Source organism: Cucumis melo, chromosome 7 (assembly GCF_025177605.1).
Source record: "Cucumis melo cultivar AY chromosome 7, USDA_Cmelo_AY_1.0, whole genome shotgun sequence".
Lineage (NCBI taxonomy): Eukaryota > Viridiplantae > Streptophyta > Magnoliopsida > Cucurbitales > Cucurbitaceae > Cucumis > Cucumis melo.
Window position 1 is genome coordinate 27,200,004 of NC_066863.1, and position 18,368 is coordinate 27,218,371.

At 34.9% G+C, this 18,368-nt stretch overlaps 2 protein-coding genes and 1 pseudogene across 3 annotated transcripts; 2 read left to right on the forward strand and 1 right to left on the reverse strand.

Moving 5' to 3' along the window:
- The first annotated feature begins 608 nt into the window (after positions 1-608).
- LOC103494526 (uncharacterized) lies at positions 609-7,419 on the forward strand. 2 transcript variants are annotated; one of them, XM_008455742.3, is made up of 7 exons: positions 609-1,752; positions 1,941-1,996; positions 3,646-3,755; positions 3,868-4,027; positions 4,446-4,538; positions 4,613-4,744; positions 7,183-7,419. In XM_008455742.3, the coding sequence occupies exons 1-7, from the start codon at positions 924-926 to the stop codon at positions 7,207-7,209; spliced, it is 1,407 nt and encodes a 468-aa protein (XP_008453964.2). In that variant the 5' UTR covers positions 609-923; the 3' UTR covers positions 7,210-7,419. The 2 variants fall into 2 exon arrangements, with proteins under 2 accessions (XP_008453964.2, XP_016901548.2); XM_017046059.2 differs by lacking the exon at positions 7,183-7,419 and adding an exon at positions 5,035-7,130.
- Positions 7,420-8,668: 1,249 nt separating this feature from the next.
- LOC103494527 (disease resistance protein RGA2-like) lies at positions 8,669-12,500 on the reverse strand. The gene has a single exon (XM_008455743.3). It carries the CDS (start codon positions 12,234-12,236, stop codon positions 9,096-9,098), a length of 3,141 nt encoding a protein of 1,046 aa, XP_008453965.1. The 5' UTR covers positions 12,237-12,500; the 3' UTR covers positions 8,669-9,095.
- A 1,364-nt stretch (positions 12,501-13,864) lies between these two features.
- LOC103494876 (putative disease resistance protein RGA3) lies at positions 13,865-17,658 on the forward strand (annotated as a pseudogene).
- Positions 17,659-18,368: the final 710 nt, after the last annotated feature.

Sequence of the window (18,368 nt, forward strand, 5' to 3'; positions counted from 1 at the left end):
GTTTTCACGGAATCTTTAATAATACGATCTCTCTTAAAATCAATCGTATTATATAATTGTGTAAAATTATGAGGTTAACGATTGATTTTCATTCTAAATTTAGATTAACTCCAAACATAATTGAGGTAGATTTACTTTCATAGATTGCATTTGATTCCTTGTGATTTTGGGATGGCTAAATTTTATCCAAACATTTTATATAGATTGTCAATTAAGCTCTTGGATATTGAAAAGCAAACCCTCAATTTTTTAGATTTTAACGGTAATAATATCGTAATTCTAAAGTACGATGGTAATAATTCTTATAACTTGTCAAATTGAAATTAGCTTAGCTAAGTGTAATTGACATATACTTCGTCTCTGCACTTTACCTACAATTGTCGTGCTAAAAAACTCATAAACTTTAAATTGTAGTCTTAAAAACTCAAGGCACACCTAATTTCAATTACTATTTATTTTTCTTTCAAATGGTCGATGAATATATGAATAACGATAAATGCTAAATATGAAAAACATTCCTTTCAAGAATCGAAGAAACTAATAATGCTCCATTCGAATATAATGCAATTGATCAAAGTATATAAACTCGAAAAAGAGATGAAAAGTTTAAATTCTTGTGAAAGTTGAGAAATCAAATTTTCTAAAGTATCTATTCCATATTCCATAGGTTTGCGAAAACTAACGATACCCATAACAAAAACAAAATAAAGAAAAACAAAACCCTAGCCAATCGGAGCTCGGCCGGAAGTGAGCAATAGTCTGCAGGCTGAAAGTGAGCTCCGGCGACGGCGGAAGAAGAGGCGGCAAATCGGAGCGCAGAATTTTACCTACCGTCAAAGCTTTATTGTATTGTATATATCATCATTCCGCCATTTTAGGTGCGGAAACACGGAGCTTCCAATTCTTTTGCTCTACATGGGCTAATGGACACCACAACAACCACACTCTGCCTCTTCCTTCCATATCCATTCATTTCCCCTCGCCATAACCTCCACTTCAACCGCCGTTTCTCCTCGCCGGACGCCCGACCACTCTTCACCCCTCTCTCCTGCTTCAAACCACGCCGTCGTACTCGTCGGAAAAACAGCCTCACCAAGCTCCGCACCACCACCCACCATCCCTTCGACTCCTCATCTTCTTCCTCTGATTCGAACCTCCAAACTGTAATTGAACTCGACCAAGTCGCCGCCGAAGCCTCCTCTCTTTTCTACTCCGTTTACTACACTTCTCGCTCCCACCTTCGCGAGTTTCTGTCATCGGGATTGGATGCTTTCGATGATTTGCGGACATTGATTGCCTTTGATGATCAGAATCGCACGCTGACCGTCTCTTGTCGTCGTTCCACTGTGGAATTCGTTGGTCAATTGGTGCTGTTGAGCTTTGTTGTGGTCTTTGTAGTTAAGGTTTTATTTGGGATTGTATCTCGTTTAGGTAACAAATTTAGTTCTGGGTATACGGCCCCTGTGGTGAGAAGGGACCGGAGCCTTGGTGGACGAGAGGTTGTTGTTGGGACTAGGAGGAGTGTTGTAGCGCGAGATAAAGGTATGGGGAAGAAGAACAATCTTTTAGGGTTATTGGACAGTCCCGTGCTAGCGGACACAATGGCTCTGACTGATATTTCAAGTGAAGTTTCGAAGAATGGGGTTTGGGTTGGAGAAAGGTTGCCAAAATGGTGGCCTCCGGCAGTCCCCCGACGGAATGCTACGGCGAATAGGCAAGAGTATCAGATAGAAGCTAACAGATTAGTCCGAGGTTAGTGCACAAAGATTTCTAATATGTTATAATATTTTATCTATTATTCTGACTTCATTAAGCATAATTCTTGTAGTAACAAGCTGTTTTTGTATCTGCTGACCAAAAAACCTGTATAAATTCCGAATTGCCATTATGTTATACTCTTTATTGGAAATTCAAGCTGAACTTACCCACTTGATTCCCAGCCCTTGTGGACAATAGAATGAGTGGGCGGGATTTCATGGAGGACGATATTGTTCAAGTGAGTGGTGTTCTTTAAAACTACAATGGGTGAATTTTGAGTACATGAATTTATGGTCTACTGAATTTCATCATTTTCATCTATCGTTCATCATGTTTCATACTTTGGAATTATTCAACACTCTCATTTTTCTTTTCGAACACAAAAATAAGCAATAGGAAAACGGGATAAAGGTGGAATTACATGAATGGGAGCATTAAAGACTTTCAAAACTCTAGTTGTGAATGAAGAAAATTAAATGTTTGCCTTTTTGATTTGTCTGCCCACTTGGTTTTTATTCTTCTACCTTTGTGCTAGTGGATTTTGTAAATGATGTATATGGATAAATAGCACGTAAACTCATTCATACCATGATGGTAGCATCTGTGGTTGCATTTAAGGTCTACTGAAGTGTTTGATTCATGCACAATCTGTATTTGTTTGGATATATATGTGTGTATGGTAAAGGTAATTACTTTCATCTTCTGTGTCATTTTTCTAGAGATCATAATTATTATGTGATGTTCCTTGCCTGATAATACAATACTATGAATTCAATGATTGTAGTGGTTAGTACCTCTTGACATAAGATTTGGGATGTGGGTAGTTTTCTTACAATACATGAACAGAAACCTAGCTACTTCCAGTCTACACAATGTAAAAATTAAATTTCGTATTGTTACAATTAGTTCTTTTATAATCCATTAAAAGTTATTAGATTTTCGTGGTTAAACTTTTATTCCTTTCTTTTTTAGTTGGCATGTCATATGAATAAGTTATCTAGACTTTTTGGTTCATAGTTTGGAGAGGAGGTTTGGGAGTTGGTGGGGTTTAATGCTTCCGTTTGGGTGTCAGCCACTTGACACTTTTGTAATTATGACATTTGTCTTATTCTTTTAGATTGGAGTTCTCTTCGTAGTTAGTGTTGGAATCTTATTTTATGGGGCTTTTTTTTTTTTTTTTATGTTCTTGTATCCTTCCATTTTTTTTTTAATGAAAGTATGGTTTCTTTAAAAAGAAAACTTGAAATTCATTGCAAATGTGAGGATTCTGCTGAGTTGAATGTGCTAGTTTCTGACGTTGTAAGTGTAAAGGAAAGGAAAACCTGAAGCTACTCGCATCAAGCCAATTGCATTAACCAAACTAGCAGAATGTCATACAATAGTTTTCCTCGCTGAGCAATTTAACTTAAAGGATATACTGAGCTTGGAATATGTAAAGGGGATGGATCAATGGTTTCGGTTAGTGAATAAGATCTGGCTAGATAATAGTATTGATTGAAAAATGCTGTTCTAGTCTAAGATATCAAATAATTAAGACCTTACAACCTGCAGTCGTTCCACAATATATCTTGTCAGCTATAATTTGAAGGATCCGTAAAGATCGCCAAATAAGCATATCTGTTGACAATTTCATATTGAAGATTCATGTTCTTTCTCTTGACAATTTCATATTGAAGATTTAAGCAAATCAATATATTAGACTGATATTCTATTTTCCAAACCATTTTTGTAAAAGTTTTTTCCTCCATTGGCAATGGAAAACTTTCATGTATGAATGGCATTGTCAAATTTGTTTGAATTTTCCTTGTTAATAGTAGTTGATTCCTTATTACCATGCTGATCGTTTTATCATTGCCTGCACTTCTCTTTGCCTGAATGGATGAGCAGTTGCGTGAAATATGCAGGAAATCTGGAGTAAAAGTTTCCTTCAACACAGAAAATATGCGTGATTCATTTTATCGAGCATCTGTGGACTTTGTTTTAAATATCTATAGCAGGTAACTTTATAATTGTACTCCTACGAATATATGCTCTCTCTCTCTCGCTCTCTCTCTCTCATACTGAGGTTTTAAATGTTCATCTGGTTGTAACTTATTTAGGAATTTGCAGGACTCCCATTTACCCACACTTAATTCTTATTAATGGTGAGGATGGTCCAAATTTTGTTGCTGGGCTTGCTGAGGACATTGGCATTGAGAATGTTCGTGCTGCCAGGATAGTTTCTGCTGCTGTCGCTGCTAGAATGCGTTCGTACTTCTTACAGGCCTGGGTAAATATTTTTATAATTTTCCATGATTTGTTAGAAATAGTGGGCTTGAGCCTTTGTGAACGGAGATATTAATTAAAATATCAGCAGTTAAATAACCTTATATTACTTTGAGAGATGATGTGCTACAAGGCTGTGAAAAGTTAACCAAGATAATGGTCAGTTAAGTCTTCAACTATGTATCTAATATATATATATATATGTAAAATCTTTTGATCTAGTAATGAGAAAGTTACAACTGAATAAAATAAAACCGAACCTACTCTCTGCCATAACCTTACTGAAACTAAAATACACATCACTTACCTTGAGAAAAACAAGAATCACCCTGTAGTTGTTGGTCTAAAGAAACCCAACTTCTTTATTGTTTAAGTGATATAGAATTAAGAGGATCCTGCTAAGTCAATTTATCACACCATAGGCTCTAGTGATGCAAGACAGACATTCAGAAGCAAATGCGGAGTTGTTGAAGATCTGTCACATTATCCAGATATTCCCTCCTGAGGAGTCCTCGGTATGTATCCTGAACTTTCTTATTAAACTTGCACTTACTCAAATTTTCTGATGTTATCTTCGTTGGTTCTCCAGCCTGAGATGGAGATGTTGACTCTAGGCTTGAAGAAACACTTGAAGGTAGAACAGAGAGAATCATTAATGAATATGTTTATTGGTGTTTGTGGTAAAGATAGTCATAGCACCGCTGCGGAAGCTCTTGGTTTGGTATGTTATTAATCCCATCTCTCTCTCTCTCTAATTTAAAGTTCTATTATTGCTGGTAGAGGCGTCTTTCATACTCTCTTTAACTAACCTTTGTTAGAGGAAGATGTACCCTGGTCTTTTGATGCATGGTGCATACAAATAGACACATTAATCTATTTGGTTACGCATGATTCATTTTAAAACTTCACATTGATTTTTATGCAAGTATAGATGATGTTTGATTTTTAGGATTCATCGATTCTGAAATTTTGAGTGATTCATTTTAGAATTGATCTTTTATTCAAGTATAGGTACACGGGGCATGAATCTCAAATTTGCTACTTCTCAAATTAAAAAATAAAATGAAATAAAGCCACATGGAAGTTTCTGTTGAAGGATTTCCAGCTGAATGGAGAAAACCCAAAGACGACTAGATCCAAATACTAGTTCTTGAATAGGGTCTTTATTATTTCAGAAACTGCAGCTTGGGGAGTTGATCAAACTTTGGAACTGAATTTCTACGTTTGCAAGTAATTGGAAAAAAGATGATTGCTTAGATTGCCACAATGCTCCCCCAAGGACAAAAAGATTCAAAAATTTTATTCCAGCCAAAAACCAAACAAAAACTAATATTGGCTTTGACCAAAAGGAATTGGGCTTATACATAAATCTCCAAACCCATTGACAATGTGGATCATAATTCTAAACTTCAAAGGTCCAAATCCTATTTGTCTATCCCTTAGAAATTTTCAAGGCTAAATGGGATCTAACCAAAGTTTTCGAGCCCCTCTCTTTGCTTGTTCATTCTGTTTCTGAAATGAAGGGATAAATTTCTCGCATCTGGAGACTACAAACTTCAATGAGAAATGCAAAATTGGTATGTACAGAATGTTTTACTAAAAGGAAGAGTTTCAGAACTAGAGTAAGGAACATCCCGTTTAGAAGGAGACCCCTTTTCACTATCCTGAAAAATTCATCCAAAAGCTTCTACATTTGAATTGTCAAGTACACCGTCTAAGATTCTAAGTTGTAATGCTCAGCCTAATTATAATAACTTTTTTTTAAATTACTTTTTTTTTATTTGTAAGAAATAGAGATGTATATTCATCTAAGTCATCAAGTACATCTAAAATCCTTCAGAGATGTGCTGCTCGTGCACTTTTTTGCTGTCTTTGAAAAGAAAGGAATGAAAGATGTTTGAAGATAAATTTGATTATTTCTTCTTGAGCTTTTAGCATACAACTCATTGGTGGTGCACGAAATTATATCAAATTGTTTCATAGTTATAGCCTTCATATGATTATTAACAATCGGAGAGCTCTTTTTTCTTTTTCTCTTCGTTTTTTAAATATTATTGGAGGGGGTTTCCTCTACCCTATCTTTAGGTTGTTCTTTTGGCTCTTTTGATGAATATACATCTCTATTTCTTATTTAAAAAGAGAAAAAAAAAAAAAAGAAAGAAAGAAAGAAAAAAAGAAAGAAAAAAAGAAAGAAAGAAAGAAAGAAAGAAAGAAAGAAAAGTGAAACTATTATACTCAGGCTGCAAACCAGATTCACATAGCTCAGACTTCCGTCTCCACATCATGATCCATACATGGAAGAGTAGGAGGCCTCGGGACAGAAGGGTTTTTCGTTGAATAGGGAACTCCTTTTGTTTAAGGTCTTCTTTGAACCATCGGGAGGAAATTCATTAGGACAGCTATGGTTGAAAGAGAGGTTGTTATGTCTCAAAAAATTTGGTGGCGTTATGGCTGTATGTTTTTCTAAGAAAATAATTCTTCTATTGCATCTGAATTATGAGAAGAGTTCTTATCCTCGGTTCCCTTTTTTCACCATTAGAATAATGGACAGGCTTCATTAAAACGGATTTTAACTTCTTGGATGCATTGAGAACTTATTGAAACGAAAGCAAAGGATTCACAGGGGGTTGTCTTGGACCAGGAAGTACTTCTTGGTTGATGCAAGGAGCATCAACTACCCGAGTTATAATTGGAGAGGTCATTTAAGGGTATCTTGTGATTAATTAACCATTGGATGGGTTTTTTCTTATATGGTGATACCAATCTGTAGTGCATTTGGGAGGAGTCCATGTAGGATTATTTTGGTTAAAGTGATCATTTTCGTTCCTTTAACTTAGTGCATTTGGGAAGAGTTCATGTGTCTTAGTTCTACAATTTTGGTAGCTTTAAGGTAATGAGTAACAATTGCTTTGTCCACTAAGTTAAGTTATGTGCCTAAATGCTTTAATTAGTTACTGTTACTGTTACATGCTAATATTACTTCAATGTACAAAATGGAACTCAAACGGTCACGTGTGTGTGCTCCTATCCTTGTGGTCGAAGGTTCAAATTGTCATACTCTTAAAAAGAATTATTATCTATATTCGTTGTGTTTAACTGTTAGTTTACGTCATCGATCAGTAAATTTCTGCCTTTCTTTCTTTTTTTTTTTGCATGAAGGTGCTTCCTCCAAATAAGGAGAATTGATATCATCAAAGCTTCGGTCCTGAAGATGTCCATACACTTTTTAAGTAGGCTTCTAACTCCTGAAATTTTCTTCTCATAACTTTGTATAAATTATTGTGATCAAATTTAGCATTATTCATTGATTGGCTCATTCATCCGATTATTAACTAATGTGTAATTTGATTCTTGAATAAAAGAATTATGAAATTAGATGCTGAAAGTTCTTTATAACCATATTGTAAGCAGTAGATAATAAAACTAGAATCATGTTTTTGTAATCATATGAGAGAATCGGAATAATCATTATCCAATGTTTGCTCGATTTTTTGTCATTTTATTTTTAAAAACAATGCAGGCTTTAATGACGAAAAGTCAAAGGCATGAATATACTTGGTTGAATAAACTATCTTTAACTTGTACGAATGTTGTGAAGTTCTCGTTGAAATTTACAAACGTGATTACTCTTGATTTTTTTGATTCTTTAAGTTTGAAATTTGTGTCAAATTTTAGATTGTGGTCAATTTTGTTAAATAGTTGATGGAAGTCAAACATAACAGATAAAAAATCTCTTTCCCTTCTCCCATTCCCTCTGACCAAACCACTGTCACCATCTCCATAAAAGGCTAAATTAAAATAAACAAAAAAGTTTTTTGTTGGGTCAAAATTGACATTTTAAAAGTTTAGGGGCTAAACTATCATCACTCTTTTAAGCTATATATATATATATATATAGATATATATATTTTGTAGTTTTAGACCTTTGTTATGTTATTTACAATGAAAAGATGGAAAATAAACTCCCCTTTTCTTTTTTTAGAAAAAAAACAGTTTAAGAACCAAAAACCATATCATCAATTAACTAAATAGATTCCAAAGAAATTCTGCATGTGAATAACTACTAAAAATGCCAAAAGAGAAAAAAAAAAAAGAAGAAAAAAAGAAGAAGAGGATCCATCTAGTGTGTCAAAAGGGTCAAAGTATAATTACAAAAGGAAGAACATAGTTTACTCCAATTTAAAAGCATGAAAGATGTAGAAATCTATACAACATTGAAGGGACACTTGCAAGATTAGAAAAGGCAATATATCAATTGTATATTTGATGTATTTTATACCGTGGATGTTAGTCTCATCAACTTGTAATTGTTTGATTCTCGTTTTTATTAACAACCATTCTAGTTGTAGAATTCGATGAAAACACTAATATATTATCTTAAATTGCTAAACATTAAATGAGGAGTCTAAACTCTATATATGATATCTTCATATTTTATTAGTACATAAACTGTAAGGCAAGGGATCGAATCTCATCTTTGTAGTAAGAAAAGTCATGCTAATTACCATTGAGCTAGACTCACTTTGACATGATATAAAAGATATGTGTTTACAGGGAACAGTTCAAACTTGATTGCTAAATTGTTTAGAGCCCATAATCTTCTAATAGTACATTGTAAAAGAATTTTTTAGAGGTGAGAGAATACTTCACATTTAAAATTAATGAATGATTGCAAAGTATTTATAGACAAGATTATTCCTAACAAACCATCAACAAAATTAAACAGGCTCCAAGTAGTACAACTGTAAAATTTAACTATCGGTAACACATTACCATCATGTAATCTTCAACAATAACAGATTGGTGTAGCATTAGTTAAACCCCACCTCAATTTCTAAATTATTTAGAAACCATGATCTTCTGTTGTCACATTCGTATATTTCCATTTCACCCGTTTCATATGCAATTTCCACCACACGATTGTCTTCTCCTTGAAGAGACGGCCAATGAGGGACATGTGGAGGAGGATAAAGATTTCACCAGGTCTTGCAAGACACCAACCAGATAAGGCCGTTTGTAGGAAAGTCCATAATGATAAGGCAAAGGATGCATAGGATACAATAATACAAGCTTTAGATGGAAGATGTATTGGAAAGAAGGCTTCCTCTAGATTGATATACATGACAAAGGTAGGCTGGAATATGAAGATATTTGGCACCTTCTTGGTCAGCTTGGCCCCCAAGTAGCAACAAGGGACATGCCATAACTTTGAAATCCTTTAATTTGGTGAGGCATAGCATGGCTTCTCTTGAAGGCAACCGTTTCAAATTTTTGCAACGAACAAGATCCAAAGTCTCCAAACATGTAAGCTTTCTCAACCATTCAGGAAGAACTTCAATGCCATAAAAATTTTCAATGGCTAAAATCTTTAAGGCAGTGAGATGCTGAAGTTGTTGAGGAAGTTGGGTGGCATTTCCAAGGCCATCGTTCAAGTAAAGTTTTGTAAGAGAAGGCAAGTTTAGGAAAGGGCTATAATCATAATCCTCTATGCATCCTGTGATCATCATGGTCTTCAAGTTAGGGAGGTGAGCTAATCCTTTTGGCAAAAATTTCAACCCATCTATTAATAAAACAGACAGGCTATGCATTTTCTCCACATTTAAGGTAAGGTTAGGACAGTTTGATATTATCACCTCACGAACAGATTTGCAACATTCTAACCCATTTGGCAGTTTTGTCAATTTGCCACATCTATCCAACTTTAGAGTTTGAAGAGAACCAAAATGATTTGATTCATGATTTGCCACTTCTAATTCCCATTGCTCTAGGTTGCACATCCATCCTAAGTCGAACTTCTTCAACTTGGGAAAATAACCCCTTCGGTTGGAGTCATTGCCATAAAACTCATTCCCTATACTTATCACACGATCCAAGAAACAAATACCAAGTTCTTGCAAGTTGGGTAATTGTCCAAGCATTGGAAGCCTTTCACATTTTGTACAACCATACAAACATAGGAACGCCAAATTTTCAACAAAAGTACCAGCAGGCAAAAATTTCCCTCCAAAGTTGGTAATTTTCAAAGAAGTGAGATTTTTAGGTGGTTGAAGTCCTTCCAACACTTCGAAGTCATTGTAGCTGCTAAATTCTCGTAAAAGATCAATACTCCATTCAAAAGTTAGCTCACGTAAGTTTTTTTTATCGACCAATTTCACAGCTATAGCTTCTTGTTTACTCCTTACTTGCTCAAGATTTGAAAGTTGCAATTTACCCCTCAAATTTTTCAAATTTCCGAGTTCTTCAATTTTACAACCTTCCTCAAACCCTGCAACAAACCCGGACAATGTTTGAAGATGAATCAACTCACCCATATGAGGAGGCATTTTCCTTGTATTGTAGTAGACGTGGAATTCTAAGTGACGTAGTCTAACCAAATTTCTCAAATTCATTGGAAGATTTTCTATACTTCCAAGCTTCAGTGTCTGTAAATTGAAAAGCGTAGTAATAGAGTGGGGAATAGCCCACATAGGACATGATGAAATGTCAAGGTATCTCAAGTGTTTCAACTTAGCAATGAAGTCTGGTAAGTTATTCATCATACGTAAGGAATTCACTTCTAAAACACGCAAGAAAACGCAGTCTGCAAGTTTATGGTGGATCTCTTGGTTATTGTAAATTAAGGTGCGCAACTTTCTTGCCGTTTTCCCATTCCAATGAGTAGGATCTAATACCATCTTTTGACGATTTGACAAAATGGCAAGGGCAACATCATGTATTAGATCATGCATCTTAAAGTGAGTAATGCTCCCATACTTATCCTTGACGACATCTTGAAATAAGGAGCGAGATAAGAGGAAGTTGAAGTACCCTTCTCCCAGATCCTCCATCATCATGTTCTCTCCTTCTGGTGGTTGAATAAACCCTTGTGCTATCCACATTCTAATCAAACTTTCTTTAACAACTTCACAATCTTTAGGGAAAATTGAACAATAGGCGAAACATTGTTTTTCCACAAAGGGTAGACGATCCACACTTAATTGTAATATGGATAACACGTAACTTTTTTGTTTCATTGGAATTTCTCTTACTACACTTTCAAGTGTGGTCTCCCACCTATCAAGATCTCCTTCAAACTCCACGGCTCCTCCCAAAACTTTTGCAACTAGCGGTATGCCATCAATTTTTTGAAGTAACTTTATTCGAATAGCCTCCAACTTTGGAGTCATTTTTATTCCATTTGCATTTGCACTTCTCTTAAATAAGGACCAACAATGGTCTTCAGGTAACTTTTCCAAACGATAACCGGAAACTGTTCCCATAATATTAGCAACTTCATCCAACCTTGTAGTTACCATAATGGTGATTCCAAATTTCCCAACTATCTCTTTCAAACAGTCTTCTAACTCTTCCCACAACTTAGAACTTTCATTCCAAACATCATCCAAAACAAGAAAACATCTTTTGTCTTGCAACTCTTTTTGAAGCCTTCGAAGTAAAGCTTCCCTTCTGGTTGGAACTTTATCCGACAAACTTTCCAAAATTGCTACCAAAATCTCGTCGATGTTGAAGTTTTCCGACACACATACCCATATTGTTTCATGAAAATGTTTCTTGATCAACTCATGACGAAAAACCAATTTCGCCAAAGTTGTTTTTCCAACTCCACCCATCCCTACAATCGGTACAATCAACAAAGGAAGCTCAGACTCATTACTACTAGAATCAATCACCAATCTCAATATGTCTAAAACTTCAGCTTCCCTCCCCACAACATCAAAATTCAGAATCGAAGTTGTTTCCCTAATCTGCCTAAGATTATTACCTCCATCTTCTTTCTCCATGGATTCCTTCCCAACAAGCCCTAAAGGAGCAGATTTACGATAATGTTGTTTTAACATTTTAGTAATTGTCTTCACTTTACAGGCCATATCATGACGAACAAGAGGGTTAAGAACAGAAGAAAATTTGAAATTATTACACACCCTTGAAGTTGTTTCCACCTTTCTTCGAAGATCTTCATAAGCTAGCTCATCCAAAAGATCCTCAGCTTCACTAACGATATCTTCAAGCCCATCTACCCATCTCTTCACCGATTCCTTGCGAAGTATTTCCCTATCGATATCGCGCAAAAGGGCTCCAGCATCAAGTAGCCATTTGCTTAGATTAGAAAGCTCATCTTCCAAACCCCAAACCACAGCAATTTTCTGAGCAGCAACTTTCACCGTTCTCTTCAACGTCTCTTCCACAGCAAATGTCCATAGGAATTCAGCCATACCGTTCTCAAAGAGAAGAAGTTCTAAATAATTTAGGGGAAAATATGATCCAATTTTTCCACCATGGTTGTTGGTTCTTTTCTAGAACTCACTTTTCTCTTCTTTGAAATTCTTGTTATTTCTTTGACAATACGACCACAAATTTGTTCTTGCAATTCACGGCATTGATTATACAAGTGGGTACTTCGTCTTAGGTCCACACATGTAATCTAACCATTTCTTTTCTTGTTGGGATGTAACTTCTCCCTCCTAAACTTATACTTATCATTATACCACACTATTGCTTTTATCATATAATCTATCGCAGCCTTAATTTGGTTATCTGTCTTTATCACATATTTTTCATCCAAAACTGTGATAGGAATAGTCATTCCGATATAAAATGTGGTAGTGCACTATGACGTAAGAAAAATGTTAGAATCCTTTGTAGAGGGACAAGTTTATTAATCGTAAAGGACCCTGTGCACAAATCATTTGTACAAAATACTCCTATGTAAATATGATTGCTTTGAAAAGTAAAATAGTTCAGTATCATATTATGGATAAGAGTAATGGATAATACAAATGTGTTGGTGAGTTGTGAGAAAAAAGTTTGTAGTTTACGTCTTTTGATCTTTATTGTACTAAAAAAACAATTTTGATCGAGATTTTGAAAAGTAAAATAGTTCAAGACATAATTTTTTTAATAGACACACTTAAAACATCGTTTGGTCAAATAAAGATCTGGACTTGCAGTACTTAATCTCTCTCAATCTTATATATTCTTTTTTTCTGAAATATTATAACATTTTCTATTTCATTGTTTTTTTTTTCTTTTAATTTCTTCCATCGATTGGATTTTAATTTTCTTTTACGGATGAATCTATTGCTCAATAAGTGGTTTTAGTGGCAAAATAAATTACGGATCTTAGTTCTTTGATACACTCTTTGAAAAGAAATTACATAGAAAAGTCAATATTTGGTAGAAAAAGATGTTTCTAGAGATGACTAAAAAATAGAGTATGTTTGCATAACAACATTGCGGATAAATATAATAACATTATATCAAAGAATAACGACGAGAGATTGTGAGATGTAAATATTGATAACCTAGTTCATTGTAATATTAAGGACCGTGTGCCAAATGATAAAAAAAACTTTAACTTATAAAGAATTACAATTACAATGAAGTACTTAGTAATGACGCAACTATATAGCTCACTCTTCGGTTTTAATTTAGGCTACGAGTTCGCTTCAATACAACATCAAAAACCCATCTCAAAGTTCTCTGATTGATTTTGTACGATCACAATAATATTCAATCAAACCTACTTGACAATATTATATATATGATTTTTTTCAAGTCTTTAAACTTTGATTTTTAGGATATAGTTAAGGGTGTCATGCATATAAGATTTTTTTTGGATGGCACAATGTTTTTGTGGACACGAATGTTCGGTAACTTCGAATGTTGATGGAATGCTTCGAAAAAGACCCACTTTTTAGATTTTTGTTTTTGGCATTTGCTATTTAAATTACCAAAACGAAACTTTTGTGGCAATTGACCTTTTTCTTTTGCTTTCACTCTTCGCTATTTGCTTTCTTGCTGCATTGCAGTACCTGACATTTTGAAGGCCAGCAAAGGACGACACCTCTGTAATAGTTTGGATGGTCGGTGGTGACAAATGGAGTAAGAAAAAATTGAGAATGAATTGCACAAATTGACGAAAGAAAATTAAGAAGAGGTAGAGGAAAAGAGAAAAATTAAGAGTCTGTTTTGTGACTTTGACTACTCATGATAATGTAAGCAAAAGCAAAATTATTGGATTTGAAAAAGTGGAGCCAGAACCATGCATTATGAGGTTTGAGATTGGGTCTTTTAGTCAATCAATCTCTTTCATTTTGGCCCTCGAACAGGGGACGTCGGTACAAAAATCCATAATAAATTTTAATTGCAGACTTGAGAAACCACGACAAGAAAATATGGCGGATTTCCCATGGAGCTTTGCTGTAGATGAAGTGTTAAAGAAGACAGTGAAGCTTGTGGCAGAGCAGATTGGGATGTCATGGGGGTTTAAGAAGGATCTTTCAAAACTAAGGGACTCTTTACTCATGGTTGAAGCCATCCTACGTGATGTTAACAGAATCAAGGCAGAACATCAAGCCTTGAAGCTATGGGTGGAGAAGCTTGAGCATATCGTTTTTGAAGCCGATGTTTTACTCGACGAGCTCTCTTATGAAGATCTTCGACGCAAGGTGGAAACCAGACCGGTACGTAGCTTCGTTTCATCCTCCAAAAATCCTCTTGTTTTTCGCCTCAAAATGGCCAATAAAATTAAAGCTATTGCTAAAAGGTTAGACGAGCATTATTATGCGGCGAGTATCATGGGGCTTGTTGCTATAACATCCAAAGAAGTCGAGTCTAAACCTAGCCAAATTCTAGAGACAGACTCGTTTCTTGATGAGATTGGAGTTATAGGGAGGGAAGCTGAAGTATTAGAGATAGTGAATAAACTACTTGACCTTAGCAAACAAGAAGCAGCTCTATCTGTTTTATCTATTGTTGGTGTAGGTGGATTAGGAAAAACATCTTTGGCGAAGGCGATATTTCATCATGAAATGATAAGGGAGAATTTTGATAGACTGATATGGGTGTGTGTTTCTGAACCTTTTGTTATCAACAAGATTTTAAGAGCAATTTTGGAAACTCTTGATGCTAATTTTGGTGGCTTAGACAATAAGGAAGCTTTACTTCAAGAGCTTCAGAAATTGTTGAGGAACAAAAAGTATTTTCTCGTACTTGACGATGTTTGGAATGAAAATCCTGATCTGTGGAATGAGTTAAGGGCTTGTTTGCTAAAGGCCAACAAAAAATTTGGAAGTGTTATTGTTGTGACAACTAGGAGTGATGAAGTTGCAAATATTGTGGAGACAAATCATCAAAGACATCATTTGAGAAAGTTATCAAATGATTGTTGTTGGACTTTATTTGAAAAATGTGCATTTGGAAGTGATTTGCCAGTGACTCCAAGAGTTGATCATGTAGTTAGAGAAGAGTTGTTAAAAAATTTGGTGGCATACCTTTGGTTGTGAAAGTGTTTGGAGGAATGGTGAAATTAGACGGGAATAATTATTGTGAAGGATTGCAATCAACTTTGAAAAATTTAATCGTAAGTCCATTGCAAGATGAAAATTGTATTTTACCTACCATAAAATTAAGTGTAGACCGACTGCCATCATCTTCATTGAAGCAATGTTTTGCCTATTGTTCAAGCTTTCCACGAGGCTTCTTATTTATAAGAGAACAACTTGTTCAAATGTGGATAGCTCAAGGGTTTATTCATGTACCCAGTGGGAGCAATGTAACGATGGAGGATATTGGGGCAAACTACTTCAATACTTTATTGTCTCGGTCCTTGTTTCAAGATGTCGTCAAAGATGACAGAGAAAGAATTATGTATTGCAAGATGCACGATGTTGTACATGATGTTGCTTGTGCTAGTTCAAATGCTCAAAAATTGAGACTGGATGGAAAATCTAATGGAGACGAAGTTCTTTCGATCAGTCATGGAATTAGAACACTTTATTGCAGTGAAAATGTTGTTGAGCGGTTTCACCTACCAACCTTTGATAGTCATGTATTTCACAATGAGATCAGCAACTTTGCCTACTTGTGCGTTTTAGTTATTCATTCATGGTTTATACATGAACTGCCAGATTCAATTGCTAAATTGAAGCATTTAAGGTACCTCGACATTTCACTCTCTCTAATAAGAACGCTTCCAAAATCTATTGTTTCACTCTATAATCTGCAGACATTGAGGCTTGGAAGTAAGATTATGCATCTTCCTACAGGATTGAGAAAATTGGTCAATTTAAGGCATTTAGAATTTTCTCTCTCAACTCAAACTAAACAAATGCCTCAACATTTGAGTCGATTGATTCAACTTCAAACACTTTCGAGTTTTGTTGTCGGTTTCGACAAAGGATGTAAGATAGAGGAACTTGGACCACTGAAAAATCTTAAAGGTGAATTAAACCTTTTCCATCTCAAGCGTGTCAAAAGTAAAAATGAGGCTATGGCTGCAAATTTGGCAAAGAAGGAAAACATTTCTGATCTATATTTTCAATGGAGTTGGTTAAGTGAAAGAGAAGACTGCAGTAACAATGATTTGAATGTATTGGAAGGGCTTCAACCACACAAAAACCTTCAAGCCTTGAAAATTGAAAACTTTGGAGGTGAAATTCTGCCTAATGGCCTTTTTGTTGAAAAGTTGGTGAAGTTAATTCTATATGATTGCAAAAGATGTGAAACTTTGCCAATGTTGGGGCACTTATCTAAGCTTGAATTACTTCATATTCGTTGCCTAGATAGTGTAAAAAGTATTGGGGATGAATTTTATGGGAATAGTAATGACCACAATGAGAGGACTTCATTATTCCCTAAACTCAAGACACTTCATATTTCCCAAATGAAAAGTTTAGAGCTTTGGCAAGAAATAGGGAGTTCATCAAATTATGGTGCGACCTTTCCTCATCTTGAAAGCTTGAGCATTGTTTGGTGTTCGAAATTAATGAATATTCCTGACCTTTTTCAAGGTCCTCCAAAGCTTCAATCTCTCAAGATTTTTGGCTGTGAAAAGTTGACAAGGTTACCACATTGGTTAGATCTCTGCAGCTCCCTTGAAAATATGGTCGTATGCAATTGTCCTAGTGTTAACAATTCTCTTCCAAATTTGGAAAAAATGCCAAACGTGTCGTCATTGACCATCGACAAAGTTTTCGAAAAGTTGCCAGAGGGACTTGCCACCATTCGTAACTTGAAAAGATTGGAAGTTTATGGGGAATTGCAAGGTTTGGATTGGAGTCCATTCATGTATCTCAATTCATCGATTGAAATTCTTGAGTTGGTTAACATAGGAGTAAGTAATTTGCTTCTGCAACTTCCTCGACAACTCGAGTATCTCACCGCTTTAAGATCATTGTCTATTGTTGGTTTTAATGGCATTGACTCTTTGCCGGAATGGTTGGGAAACCTTACATCTTTAGAGACATTGATTCTACACTGTTGCAAAAATTTGAAAAGCTTGCCTTCGAAAGAAGCCATGTTAAATCTTACCAAATTAAGTCGTTTGGAAGTTTATGAATGTTTCCAGCTTCAACTCAACGAAGGTAGCTATGAGCGGGCAAAAATTGCTCATGTACATGATGTTAGCTGCTAGCACTTCAAGTCTCTAAGGTATGGAAATGCGACTAAAGTTTCACATTTGTTAGATCAAAGGGATGAATCATGGGTATATAAGTGAGGCAAATATTTCCATCAAACTTCTCATCTTCTTCTTCTTTTTTCTTATTTTAGTAATCTTTAATAAAAAGGTATTTGTAATTGTGAATCATTTATCCCAATTGTTTAGTCATTTAACTATAATTGGAGATTCAAGGAGCCAGCAGACTTGTGGACTGTGGAGTGAAATCTTTTGGTAATTGATCGCTTTCTTTTTCTTTGTCTCAATTGTTTATATCTTTCTTTTTCTTCATTTGTTTATCCCTAAATCATCAATTAGATTCCACAAAATTTAATTGTTACAATCCAAAACTAACATCAACAGTATTTTTGAATTCATTTTAGAATCTTAATGGTACTTTTTGAAACTTTTATAACTTTAGAAACATTTTTAACACAAATGTAAAGTTTGTATGTATTTTTTATAATTTAGCCGATAAAATATTAATTTAAACTTTCACAAGTGTATTAATTTAAACTCTTCATTATATTTTATTTGAATAAACCTGTAATTTTACCAATTAAGTCTCTAAACTTATATAAAGAATCAATTTAGACTCTCGAATAAGAATTTATGCAATGACGATTAAGAAAGCCTAGGACTAAGGAAGGCTTACTTCAAGAGATCCAGAGATTGATTGCATTTCTTGTGTTGGATATTGTTTGGAAGGTGAATCTTAGCTTATGGAATTGAGTTGAAACCGAAAGCTTGCTTGTTAAAGATTATTAAAATATTTGTGCAGTGTTGTAGTTGTGACTGACCACTAAAAGTGATGAAGTTGCAATCATCATGGAGACATAGGTATTAATTGAGAAATTTGTTGTTGGTCTTTATTTAATAAATGTGTTTTTGAAAATGATTAGTCAAT

Coding starts and splice junctions, on each gene's coding strand:
- LOC103494527 (XM_008455743.3), bottom strand. CDS start 12,236: ATGGCTGAATTCCTATGGACATTTGCTGTGGAAGAGACGTTGAAGAGA.
- LOC103494526 (XM_008455742.3), top strand. CDS start 924: ATGGACACCACAACAACCACACTCTGCCTCTTCCTTCCATATCCATTC. Junction 3,756..3,867: donor GTTTTAAATATCTATAGCAG/GTAACTTTATAA, acceptor AGGAATTTGCAG/GACTCCCATTTACCCACACT. Junction 4,745..7,182: donor CTGCGGAAGCTCTTGGTTTG/GTATGTTATTAA, acceptor TTTTGCATGAAG/GTGCTTCCTCCAAATAAGGA.